Here is a 12,919-nt window from a genome sequence, read left to right on the forward strand (position 1 = left end):
CAACCCTGGATGTATACTAACACAACTTCACTTAGTTCTACAGACATATTTTACACCAGCTGCCAGTCTGATTCACACGATCTTGCACTGCCTCTGTTCTAACAAACTTTCAGGTGAAAGACTTACTCTCAGTATGACCAGCGTGCACCTCTCTGCTGTATAATAAAGAAAAACCATTAAGAGTTTCTATGCAGACACTACCCAAAACCATAAATAGCATCAGCCATAATTACCAATTTTTATTTAAAAACAAAAAAACGCCTTAAAATCCTTTATCATGGTGCATCAGCAAAAGCAAAGAACAACCACAAAAAAAATTCTACATGCAACAAGAACTGAATGAATGCTTGCTCTCAAGTTACTACCCCTCTGCTAATATCCATTCATTTACTTGCAACATGCGTCATACAAACACAGTAATGTCACAGGATTGCGTACACTTACAGGGTAATGGTTGATAGTTCTGACATCTTGCAAGAGTGCTGGTTAGCCCTCTTAGGCTTACAGTAGCATTTCTGAACGCAGCTGCTGAATATGACAAGATTAGCATTTTTTTCAGCATATTGTGAACAGGCCAAGGTAGGTCACTTTCAACACATTTCATGGACACATCACAAACATGGAAAGCGGACACAACAGAATGAAATTACAGCATGAACCAGCTGCTTGACTGAAGCAAAAATAAACAAAAAAATCAAAATGCACTGGCTGTTGCTGGCAATTGTGATGTGTTAATTCACAGACAAATCAAAGACTGAACAACCTGGAGGCAGACAGGCAGCGTTCCAGATCCAAAATACTCATGACCTTTGCAGCCTGGTATTGTACAGAGGGTAACGGAACAATGTATCAAATGAAAGTTGATTGCACACTCGTGGAAAACAATTAGGTAGTAACATAAACTTGTTAGATGGAGATTAATCTAAGATGGAGTTGGATCAGATGTGCCTCATTTTTACGTGAAAGTACCCTAGGTAGTCTGGATCCCTTCTTTTTAGTGAAGAGTAATAGTAAAAACACCAAAACACTTTTTTGCCCAGTTTCTTTGATGCATGAGGTGGGGAGTTCAGTATGGAAACTGCATGTCTTACTGATAATTCAGAGGTACTGTTGATTTTTTGTCACACACTCTAGGACAAGTGTGGTCATAAAAACATTAAGCACAGACATTATGTACCAGGACTGTGATCTCTACATGTTGTAGTCTAGAAAGAGGTGCTATGGAGAATGGGACATTTACATTTACAACTAGCCAGAAAGAGGCTGATTTAAATAGGCTATCAAGGGTAATATGAAACAATCTGGGAAGACATTTTGAGGGAACTTGTAACAGATACAAAATCTGTTACAATGGGCTGAAAGCCACGAGAATTTAAAATACTAATTTCTTGTTGATTTTCAAGGAGGGATATTCTGTTTGAGTTTGTTTGCAAGACATGATTGTTTTGCTGAGATTCACTCCATGGGAGGTTGGATATTTACAGTAGAGATGTAAAAGTCCTTGCTGCATATAAAGATGTACATATCCTTGCTCCCATGAGAACTGTCCCTGAGAGAATAAGTAGTTGGGAGACAAACACACACTTATTGGTCAGGGTATATCTGATCTGTTTCAGATGTCCACTTTAGGATGGGACGAACAGCACACGAAACACCATTGACTACAATGACTAAATCTCTGTTGACTACAAGGAATAACACAGTGATTTGTTTTAAAGAAATTGCCTACAAGGCAAACATCTAACTTTACAAAGACAAATCAAACTCTGCTTCTATTGCTGTGCTAATATACACCAGTCTAAGATTTATGTTCATCTAGCCACAGAGGGAAGATACCGTTTATAAGCCAAAGAGTAAAACAGAATAAATTGAAAACAGATTAAATTTATTGGTACTTTTAACTCCCTTAAGCCAATTCCATTTATTAGAGTTTTGTTTTGTTTTGTTTTATTTCCTTTTGGGTAATCAAAACCTGACAACTGCATTGTTATTACAGATTACAGCATAAAAGTTGGAAAGAATACACTAGTGTAGATTGCACGCATCCAGCAAACAGAAATAGTAATCATTTGTCAACTTGCAAAACGAGACTCATTTCTTGCATTATGCTAAGAAGGTAAATGCAAAAATGACTGTTTCTTTTACAGTATCACTTCTGTGATAAAATTTTACACCAACTCTGTTTTTCACATTGTTAACACTTCATTCATTTTTTATTTACCTGATAAAATTAAACACATTTTATCAGACCAGTTTTTGCCATAAGAGGGCTGCTCAGTGTGTACTGAAAAGTAGTGTTTACGAAACCTTCTTAAGCAATATAGCCTGAAAAAGAAACACCTAAAAATCAATAATCACTTTGAAAAATCTTAGTTGTGGGGTGCTGTAGTTTTGTTCTTCAATGACATACTTAATGTTGCCATGGTAATCTGGAATAAAAACACCTACCCATTTTTCTTATCCCATTTCAGTGCTTATACCCTGTTTTACTTGACTGGGTTTGATTTTCATTACAGGTTTTTCTAGTAAGTTCATGTAACATGTCAGCATTTGATATTTGCTAGAATTATCGAGAAGGATGGATTATTTTGAAAGTAATATCTAAGAATTAACTGCTGCTTCCAAATCAATGAAGGGATGTTTACACATGGGCCTTTGATGTATTTTTTTTTTTAATTACTTAGGAAAACATTAATATTTTACTGTTGTTAGCATTTTTCCTGCCATCTTATTTAATAGAGTTAGAATCATCTCTCTGATGTTAGATATTGTAAAATGACACAAAATCTTTAGAGTACAGAACTGACAGAAGTTTTTTGTTTTTTAAAAAAAACCTCTTCTATCTATTTACCTATTTATCAGTTTATGTATTTACTATTTCTATCTATCTATCTATCTATTTATCTATCTATCTATCATCAAGTATAAACAATGGTAAAAGGAAAGGGAGAAAGAGAGAAGGGACAGGGGAGGCAGAAACCAGAAAGAACATGAGGAGGAAAAAAAGCCGAAATAAGAGAAAATTAATAAAAATAAGAATATGGATATCAAAACAATACATGAATTAGAGTGAGATCCTCAGATCTCTGCAGGAACATACAGAATGAAATCGGTCACATCTAACCATATGTTTCTACAGATAAATTTAAACTCAACTACCATCTTTAACTCAACCATGGAAAGAAACAAGCACTTTCAGAGGCCAAGTTGACCTGTGTTTACAGAGGAGTCTTAGACATAGGGGATGCATTGTCTTATGGAGGTGCCTTGGTCCCTTGGTTTGACCATAGACAACAACTGGACTGTTTGGATTAAATACGAGACTTTAGACAGCTAAAGGCAAATAAGCTGAGTCTCACCGCATGTGTCCTGTGCATGGACTGCAGCTGCATCTGGGAGGAAGAGGGAGGGTGCTAGGGTGGAAGGGGAAAGAAAAAGTTAAACATTCCCAGGATTAAATGAGTGATTCATGATGCAGCTGAAGACCATCTTGCCAGACTGAACACCCTGATGTCTGGCAAGTTAATGCAAATGAAAGACTACAGAAATTTGAGACAAGGTAGTTGCAATGGAACTCTAAAGACTTTGTAGGCTTCTCAGAGGTGCTCAAGAGAAGTAAAATGTGCGTGCATATTAATGGGAATGAAGTTATGCTCTATTGCCATGGCCATGTAGTCCACAATGAAAAAAGATCAGGATTGTAGGTTTAGTTCACATAGGGAATGACAGAGTTTGTTGGTTGTATCTGAATGTGCTGAGGGAATCCCAAATCTGCCTTGTTAACAATCTTTATGCACCCTGATCAAGTAATTCTATGCAACCTCACTGCAAATAGTATTGGCAACCATGTAGCAGTAGAAAAGGAATGCTGAAACAAATCAATGAAATAAGGTACTGAAAATACACTAAAAACTTAACCAAAGTGAAAGCAGAAAGATTGCGTAGGACAGAGAGAGAGAAAAATCTACCTACAGTAGATACTTTTATAGGCTGGAAGAGCTCTTGTCCCTAAGGATTTCCTGAGGTTAGACTTGTACTTGTTTACAACTACATTTACAAAAACCTTGGACTTACAGATAGGTGTAAACAGCTTAGAAAACTGAACTTGTTCTGTGAGCAGGAAAAAGACTATATAATTCCATCCTTCTGCAGTGACTATGGGCACTGATCCACTTTGTGAAATTAGACTTATTCAGTCCTTTCATCAAGACACAGAATAAGCATGGGTGCTTCTCAGCAAAATTGTTATTTTGTTCCATCTAATCTAATTTCTGAAGTTAGCAATATAGCTGCATGCCTTTTACCTTGTCACTCGTGCTAGCTTTGCAGTCTGTTGTGAGAAACAGACCATAAAGTGGGATTTATCTGACCTACTTTAAACATCTTGTTGAGAATGAAATAAGTTTTATCAAGGAATTTATTTTCTGACTGAGTAGATCTCTACTGACTGTGGAAGGAACACAGTATGATTTTCTTATTAAATCTGATGGATCTCATGCTGTATTGCTGAAAGTATAGCCATTGTTGTGGTCTTCATAAAAAAAGATAACTATTTCCCTACTCTTCAGAGGAAAACAAGGTCAAAAGTCTTAGTCTAGTCACCTTTTGCCAATATCTTAGTCTTGTTACCTAGAATTCTACTTTCTACAGCTAATACCTCCAAAAAAAAAAATAGTATTCCAAGACCAATTTCTGACAATTGGGAATAATCTGAAAACAAGTTGGAGAAGTGTGAGGTCTCATTTATAATCCTTGCATTATAAATCCCTGATTTATAATCAATGCATTAAAATTGGTTGATTTTAAGTAGCAGTTTTGCTTTACCTGACTTTTTGATTTCTATCTTTTCGGACTCTTGCATTGGTTTAACACATTTTTTTTCTCTCTTTTGAGTAGATGCATCTCAATGGATTGCTTCTCTTTTCTGTGATTTGGAGAAATACAAAGATGTGCATTTTTTTGTGTTGAAATACTTAAAAGTCAATGAACTTCAATTTAAAATCTAGGACGTATGTAGGAGAACACCTCATGAGGGTCTTCCTTGAATTTCAAAGCTCTCACAACGTTCAGTGTCCTCTATACACTTTACATGAGTGTACTCATAATTCCACTAAGGTTAGATTTAGTCTATTGTAACTGAAAGCTTGCATGATAATTACAACAATAATTTGACACAGAAACAGTATATCTGTAAAGAAATTACTATCACTTCTCTAAAGGCTGAAGCTGCATTACTGCTTGCAGACTATATCTGTGGCTGAAAATGAATGTTTAATAAATATGGATTTGAACTGCAAATGTTTCTCTAATAATTACAACCTTTGTGCAGAACTGAGGCTTGAAGATGAAACAGAATGGTCAGAAAGACAAAAAGCACCTCTACACTGTTCATTTTTGGCTTTGCTAATTTCTGTAAGGTGGACATACAAGGATATAGAAAGCCATCACAGATCAGAAAATGAACAGATAAAGCATTCTAGCTGTGCTCTGGAGAAGAAAGCTGTTGGTGGAGAGCAGAATACTTCCATCAAAAACAATCTTTAACTAAATTGTACCTTCAGTGCTACATGTCCTGATCCTTCCTCTGTATTAATTCTGGAGATCCTATCCAAGATCCAAGATTCAACTCATCTTTATAAGCCTCCTTAATGAAAATAGAGAATGCTCTCTTTGGTGTAAAGGCCTGCACTTGCAGACATTTGATCAGATAAACTACTGCAATGTTTTCAGTGAAAATGCATAAGAAGAATTACACTTTGGAAATCTCTCAGTAGAAAATGAGGTACCAAGACTATGATGTTAATCAAATGCACAACTTCGACTCTGTCCAGTCTTGAGGTAGTAGACACTTATTTAAACCACCTTTATTGAGACCTAATTCAATATTAAGCCATTAATATTAAGCAATTAATATTGAAAGGCCATGGTGGCCTTTGAGTGTGTACTTGTACTCTCCAGGGCAGAAAGAATTCCTTTCTGGGCAACTAACCAATACCCTAGTTTGCACCACACAATTCTTTTTATGCATGTTATTAGTTACAAGAGCCTCATGAAAAGCTCACCCTTCCAGATGAACAAGGCTTCGGCACTGCAATAGCACCATCTTTCTTGCCCCTGCCCTACATTAGGCCCTACAGTCTACGTGCTCTTTTGGAGTATATCCTATATAATTCTTCAGATGTAAAATTAAAACCACTGAATGTGAGACATGATAGTTGCAGAAGTGAGAGAGAAGAAATTCATGACAAGGAGAAGCAGAGACATCAAGGGGAAATCAAACTCTTCCTCTTTATAGTAGAGGCAAATGTGTGAATGGTAGCAAAAAGTAAATGGTAGATCATGGATGCAGGTGTCCATGAAGCTTTGATGTAAATTGAAAGCACATTCAAGATCAGAGATGTCAGAATTATTCCCCATTGTCTGCAGTCTTGCAAAAACTGCTGCATGACCAGTTGCTTCAACTCCATCTTTACACTAACCAACCGATTCAAAGAAACAAAGGTGCAAACTGAATTTGGAACAAATAAAATTTCAGCCTAACAATGCATTCAGAACCAAAAACTTAGCTATAAGCAATGCAAAAGGGAAAGGGAAAACAGATGTAATGTTCTCATTTGGATGCTCCCAAGTTAGCTCTCAATTTGAGGTTTCTGAAAAATTATCTAAATCTCCAAAACCATTATCTTTCCCAGTAAGTAAGCCAGTGATAAAGGATACAACACAGCACCCAAATCCATGAGTAATTCATACAGATGCACTACCTTAAGCACTGGACGTTCTCTATCTTGCTGATCTCCACAACGATTAAAGTTTATCAATACATTTCAAAATCGGATTATTCACTTTGATGAAGTGTAGTGACTTTAGAAACACATTTGAGGTCTGTACCCCATTTTCTTTAGGAAGGCTACCTTATTTTTGCTAATCAGTAAACTTGAATGAGTGGCAAAAGTGATAGTGTTATAGAGAATTCAGTTAAGTGTAGTCAATTTCCCATTCAAATAAGGAGCTTTAGATTGTGTACATTGGTAAAGTATTTCTGGTCTTTGAATAAACAATACTGGAACAATTTTAGATATAGATGTCATTTTAAATAGCACATAGGTAAAGACCCATATTTACACAGGTACACAAGCTCAGGAGAAAACATATATAAATCATGCTGGCTTGAGCCTTCAGGTGTTGTGAGGGCTGTTCCATATCAGTTACAGCAAACAAGCCACAGTGTGGACTTTAAGATCTTTAAGTCCAAAATATCCAGATGTCTGCTACTAACAATTCAATGGGAATTAATAAGACAATAGTTACCCTTTTTTTTTTTGTGACTTAATGTCCCTGGAAACAGGGCTGTTAGGGATAATTCAACTCTTGATAGAACTGTTGAGAGTACATCAAGCTTTGCATTACTGTTTCTGCTAAAAAAACCCTGAAATGTATACTTCTATAAAGAAAACTGCACTGTTGAATATGACATGGCATTTTTCTCTCTCTCACTAACCTGCAGATCTCCTTGATCTTTCTACAGAAGGACAATCTGCCTTCTTGTAATGCAAACAATTTGTGGCTTGCTCTTGTAAGGGAGAAAAAAGTCTATGCTTTGTTCATTTAGGACACAATCTGCGGGCAAAGAACTATATTCTCTAAAGCTACCACAGAATATGGAGTCAAGTGGAAATTTTTAGTTACTATTAGAGAACTGTTAAGCACAAAATTTAGGCAGATTTCAAAAAAAGTCATCTAGTTCATCAACTACATAAATCAGTGTTGTATCCTTTCCTCTGTTTATATGTTTGCTGAAACAATAAAATTGCCCATAAAAATACCTTACAGCAATGTGCCCAAACAGTGTGTAAAGGAAACATCATCCTATTTTACATTACTTCTTCAAAATAGAAAATACCAGGAGTTAGTCTCCATGATGCAGGTATCACCTGTGCAGACCAAGGCACAATGGATTTGTGCTCCAACTGCCTCTGAAGGTTTTCAGAAAATGACATTGGCAAATATTGGTCAAAATTTTTCTATGCTCTTCTGGAATATTCCCCTGGCAAGTGGCCTACAAAATAGCAAACTCACTTTCAAAGAGGATGTAGTTTTATGTCTGATCCGAAAATCACTGTAAGGATGTAAAGGATGCGTATTGTTTGAAAAGACAGCATTTAGGTTAGGAAACTAAATTTGGCAACCAAAGATATATGTTCTTGTTCCCCTACTTGTCACAGGCACCAGAGAGGATTCTGAGCAGCCTGTTTCGTGCATCACATTCTCAGCTGTTTAATGAGAACAGCAGATCACAGGAACATTCTAAAACACTGTAAAAGTTCTATCCTGTTTGGTTTTACAGCAGTTGAGATCACATTTGATTATCTATATAGATAATCAAAGCAGAATAAGGTTTTCAGTATTCTTTATCTGAAAATAAATCAATCACCGTGTAATTATAGACTTGCTAATTATAGTACACAGTCTACACAAACTTACACTCCTAAGGACTACACTCAGATTTCTCTACCTGAAAAGATTTGTCACAAATTACCCCCCAAAAAAATACCCAAAACCAAAGCAGAAACAAATACGCCTCAAACCAATGCCCAAAACAATAATAATTTGTCTTGGGAAAATAAAATGGAAAGTACAGTAGTTATGAATGAGAACATTTTCCTTAGAACATTAAATAAGTTCATCAAGAATTAGCATCAATCAAAGAAGAAAACATCTGCTCTCCTTGCAGTTCTTAGGAATGAGAACTAGGTCCTTGCTGATCATGCACTGATACCAAATGATCATAATCTATGTTTTCCACTGTGTTTTCTTGTGATAGGAAAAGATTAACCCAGGAACACAAGTTCCTTTCATTGCTGGGTTAGTGGGCATTCCAGCCCCAGTACCTGGGGTTAAGAAATTAAAGAAAATACCAATCATCAAACATCTTCCATTTTCTTGTAAAAAAATGAGACTTTTGGCATGAAAACCCTGTTAATAATTATTAATGCTGGCAGTCTGAGCACTTGCAGCAAGACAAAACAGTAGCAGAATGAATTGAGTGTTCAGTGACTTTGTAGGTGAACTGTAGAGGAGTGTTGTTTACCAAAACATTTGTGTTACAACATTGCTTCTCCTGCCCTAACCCTCTAGGTTGCATCATATGTAAAAACATACCTACCTATGATATATGCCATGTTTCTCCTTTCTTTCCAGCAAGATGCTGATTGGAGGAACAACGTAGACCTGAATTAACTAGATATATGTCAGGTTTATTTTCTTTTCATTGAGTTTTCAACATGTGATACAAAATTTATGAAGAATCTGTTAAAGTAAAAGCAGAAACAAGCTTCCCCCTCCCAAATAATGCTACTCACGATAAGGTGGAAATAATAAATAAATTTTAAAAATAAGCTTTTTCAATTAAATGTATTTGATCCTGGAAAATGAATGAATAAGCAAAGACTTGAGAGGAATGTGTGGGCTTTTTTTAACCTAAGGGTTATTCCAACATGCATCTTCATCATGCATACCTATTTAATTACTGTAGTTATTTATGGCAGCAATATTTTTAGATGATTTTCTGTCTGTAATGAATTTCAGTAATGAAACAATATTCATGACAATAATAGCATGCATTTAAGCTTTGTGTAAGCATTTCTATAAGAATAAGATTTTGAGGAAGGAGGTGCTCTCTCTACAACAAGACCAAAATCAGGATGCCTCAAAAAAGATGCTAAAATACATTACACAATATTGGTTGAATTTCTCATGGGAAAATAAATGATGACTTGCCATGTCAATTTATTATTTACTACATAAAATTCCAGACAAGGGATTAATGTATGCAAATTAATTGAAATGTGGGCCTGATATGTCGTACTGTGTGCCGAAACAACCTCAATGGTGTTGTGAATGTCTTTACGGTCCCCAGAAACCAGTGCACACTGCATTCATGGGCTTCAGATGTGGTGTCATTTGGCTATCAGCATACGATGTAACAGTGTCCCTAAATAATATACTATTTCAAAATTATTATAAAATGTACAACTGGAAATTGCCAAAAAACAGGCAGTGCTTTCTGTTTGGAAGCAAGATAAGTAAAATCTAACTGGATGGAATATACATCTACAAATACAAGACACTGTAATTTGTACTATGGGATTAAATATCTCATGTCTATAATCATGGCACATTACAATTGTTTTTGCAATTCATTCATGAGATGGGGAAGAAATCTGACTGAACTTTGCACAAAGTTGTCTTAATTACACTAGGAATACAATCAATATAACTTTCTGCTTCCCCAGCACCTGAGAATCTCAGAACTTCTCAGAACTGTTTTGGTTTGATGCTTGATTTGGTAGAATCAAGGCTGACACAAGACTGACTGAAACTGGAACATGGCTCAAAAAACAAAGTTCTGTCACTTTTATGCCTCTGGCAGTTTACTCCTAACACTAAAAATTAAATAATACTTATGGTTAATATTGTGAGAAAGTATGAAAGCTGCTAAGGTTTCTGGGGAAAAAAAAACCCTGAAAGTATCATAAAATTAAAATGAACATAAAAAAGAGTGGCTTTTATTTCCTTTTTAATTCCCATCTCAGTTGCTTAGATATTTTTGATGAATTTACCCCCACACATATCAGCCATGGGAGGAGTTTCTATCTAAAACATGAGTAAAAGGAAGATGGAGTTATTGTTCCTTCAGAATCTGACATGTTTTGAGCTGTTCAGTCTGAAATAGAATCAGCAGCATGCAGGCAGCTTTGAGAGGAACCAAATGTATGAAGAGAGGTCAGTTAGGTGTAAGACTAGTAATGAATGACTGAAGATACAGGTTGATAAAATTTATAATTTATAATCACTGGAGCATTTGACTACTGCAGAAGTTTCCAAGTATTTGTCAGCCTAAGGCTACTGCAAGTAACAATCATCAGGTCATTTAGGAAGAAAATCTGATTTTTTATCGGGAAGTAAAGCACTCACTATTGTGCTATAAATTATACAAATTTGGTTTTTTTTTTAAAGAGAATCTTACATTCTCTAGTGGCTTCACAGTATCAGTTAAGTATTAGTTTCCCAGTAATACACTTTACTGTTGTGTTTCTGTCATAGCTCACAGCTAACTTCAGTAGTGGGAATTTTTAATAATGAATGCACAGTGGTAACAATATATAATAATATTACAATTTAAGCACATCCCCAAGGCTTTTAAAGTCAAATACAGACTTGAGTAATTTAAAGAACCGTGACCATAGTGTCCGTAAAATAGAACTGCAAGTAGATTTTCCTAACAAAAATAATCATTGAAAGGGCCTGAATATGAACAGATATCATATATATAAAGAAGAAAATAAAACCTAATCAAACCAAGTTCTTGTGGGGTCCTTTATTCACTATTTTGATAATGGAAGTTCTGGCTAAAGGATTATAAAAAAAAATGGAATAGATTAAATCTCAATCACTGCTGCAGATGCCCCCTGTTATCTTCAGAAACATATTGAACTTCCTCCACTACAACTGATCTACCTCATGTACTAATGTCAAAGTACTTAAATATGTTGTCGAATAAAGATCTGAATGAAGAATTTGGTCTAATGGAATGACATTTAATACTTTGAAACAACAAAACAAGACATGGAGAATGTTTAATATGGCCTACAGTCTAAATGCTACAGAGATTTCAATATGGTGACATAACCACACTCTGATCTAGCTTTTTTCCTTGATTGCAACAGCTGTCTTTTTGCAGGATATGTGTACAAAAATATTATTTCTGGTGTATGTCTGTCTTATTAATTTAATTTATTTTTATAATTTATGTGTGTCTTTTCTGTTAGCAAATCTGTTTGGATAAACAACACTCCATAACACACATATAAATGCAAGTTCAATTTATACACACCCATTTATAAAGTCGCAAATAAATACAAAAAATAATGGCAACGAATGAAACAAAAAGTAGGATGTTTTCTCTTGGTTTTGGTGGCTAACTATACACATAGGAAAAACATCAGCAAAACCCAGTCACCATATTGATAAAAAATGACAAGGTCACTGGAGTCTATGGCATGCTTTGCTTCATATGTAAGAAATGTTCGGCAGATACCAAACATGCACTCAGCTAGTCGTAATCAGAAGTAGCTCTGCACATCTCGGGTGCTAATTACAATCTAAGATTCAGTGGACAACTTCCCTGCAGAATGGGAAGCCTTCATGCAAACCTTAGGCAAACCATGCATACAATGAACATATTCACTACACTTCCTCCTGAGTTTTACTACTGAGATATATCCACCTGTAGAATAAATTTTAAGCCTGATTCCTGTCTTTGGGAACACAGTTTAGAGCAAGCTTCAAGATCAGTACAACTGAGGAGTGATTTCATTAGTGTTTACAAATATGTAAAGGGCATGTGTCAGGAGGATGGAGCCAGTGATGTCCAATGACAAGACATGGGGCAACAGGTACAAACTGGAACATAAGAGGTTCCAAAGAAATATTAAAGAAAAAATTTCTCACTTTGAGGGTGACAGAGAACTGGAATGGGCTGCCCAGATGGATTGTGGAATCTCTTTCTCAGGAGACATTCAAAACCCACCTGGATGAGTTCTTGTGTGACCTACTCTAGGTAGTCCTGCTCTGACAGAGGGGTTGGACTGGATGATCTCTCAAGGTCCCTTCGAGCCCTTAAGATTCTGTGGCTTTGTGATTCTGTGATTTAGTAAGTGGATGTCTGACTACAGACATGAAAAAGAGTCAAGCATAAAATATGAGAATGGAAACAAGGCATTAGGAATAAAGAAAAATAATCAGCTGGAGGATACATTTTTCCCTGAAAATTGTCAGATGGATGACATAATTGTGAGTATGGTTATGTATGGTATAACTGAACACGAAGTATCTTTTTTTTTAAAAAAAGTATTACAAA

General features: G+C 35.7%; 1 protein-coding gene across 14 annotated transcripts in view; it reads right to left on the bottom strand.

The window, feature by feature from the left end:
- Positions 1-12,919, bottom strand: part of ADCYAP1R1 (ADCYAP receptor type I) — a 144,848-nt gene that overhangs the window by 12,050 nt on the left and 119,879 nt on the right. Inside the window, exon 14 of one of the 14 annotated variants that reach the window (XM_061996811.1) lies at positions 445-528. The exons of the other annotated variants lie outside the window; for them this stretch is intronic. Coding sequence (XP_061852795.1) covers positions 445-528 — 84 coding nt within the window. The remainder of the gene's footprint in view (positions 1-444; positions 529-12,919) is intronic. 14 annotated transcript variants of the gene reach the window in all.

The sequence above is a fragment of the Colius striatus genome, chromosome 5 (assembly GCF_028858725.1).
Source record: "Colius striatus isolate bColStr4 chromosome 5, bColStr4.1.hap1, whole genome shotgun sequence".
NCBI lineage: Eukaryota > Metazoa > Chordata > Aves > Coliiformes > Coliidae > Colius > Colius striatus.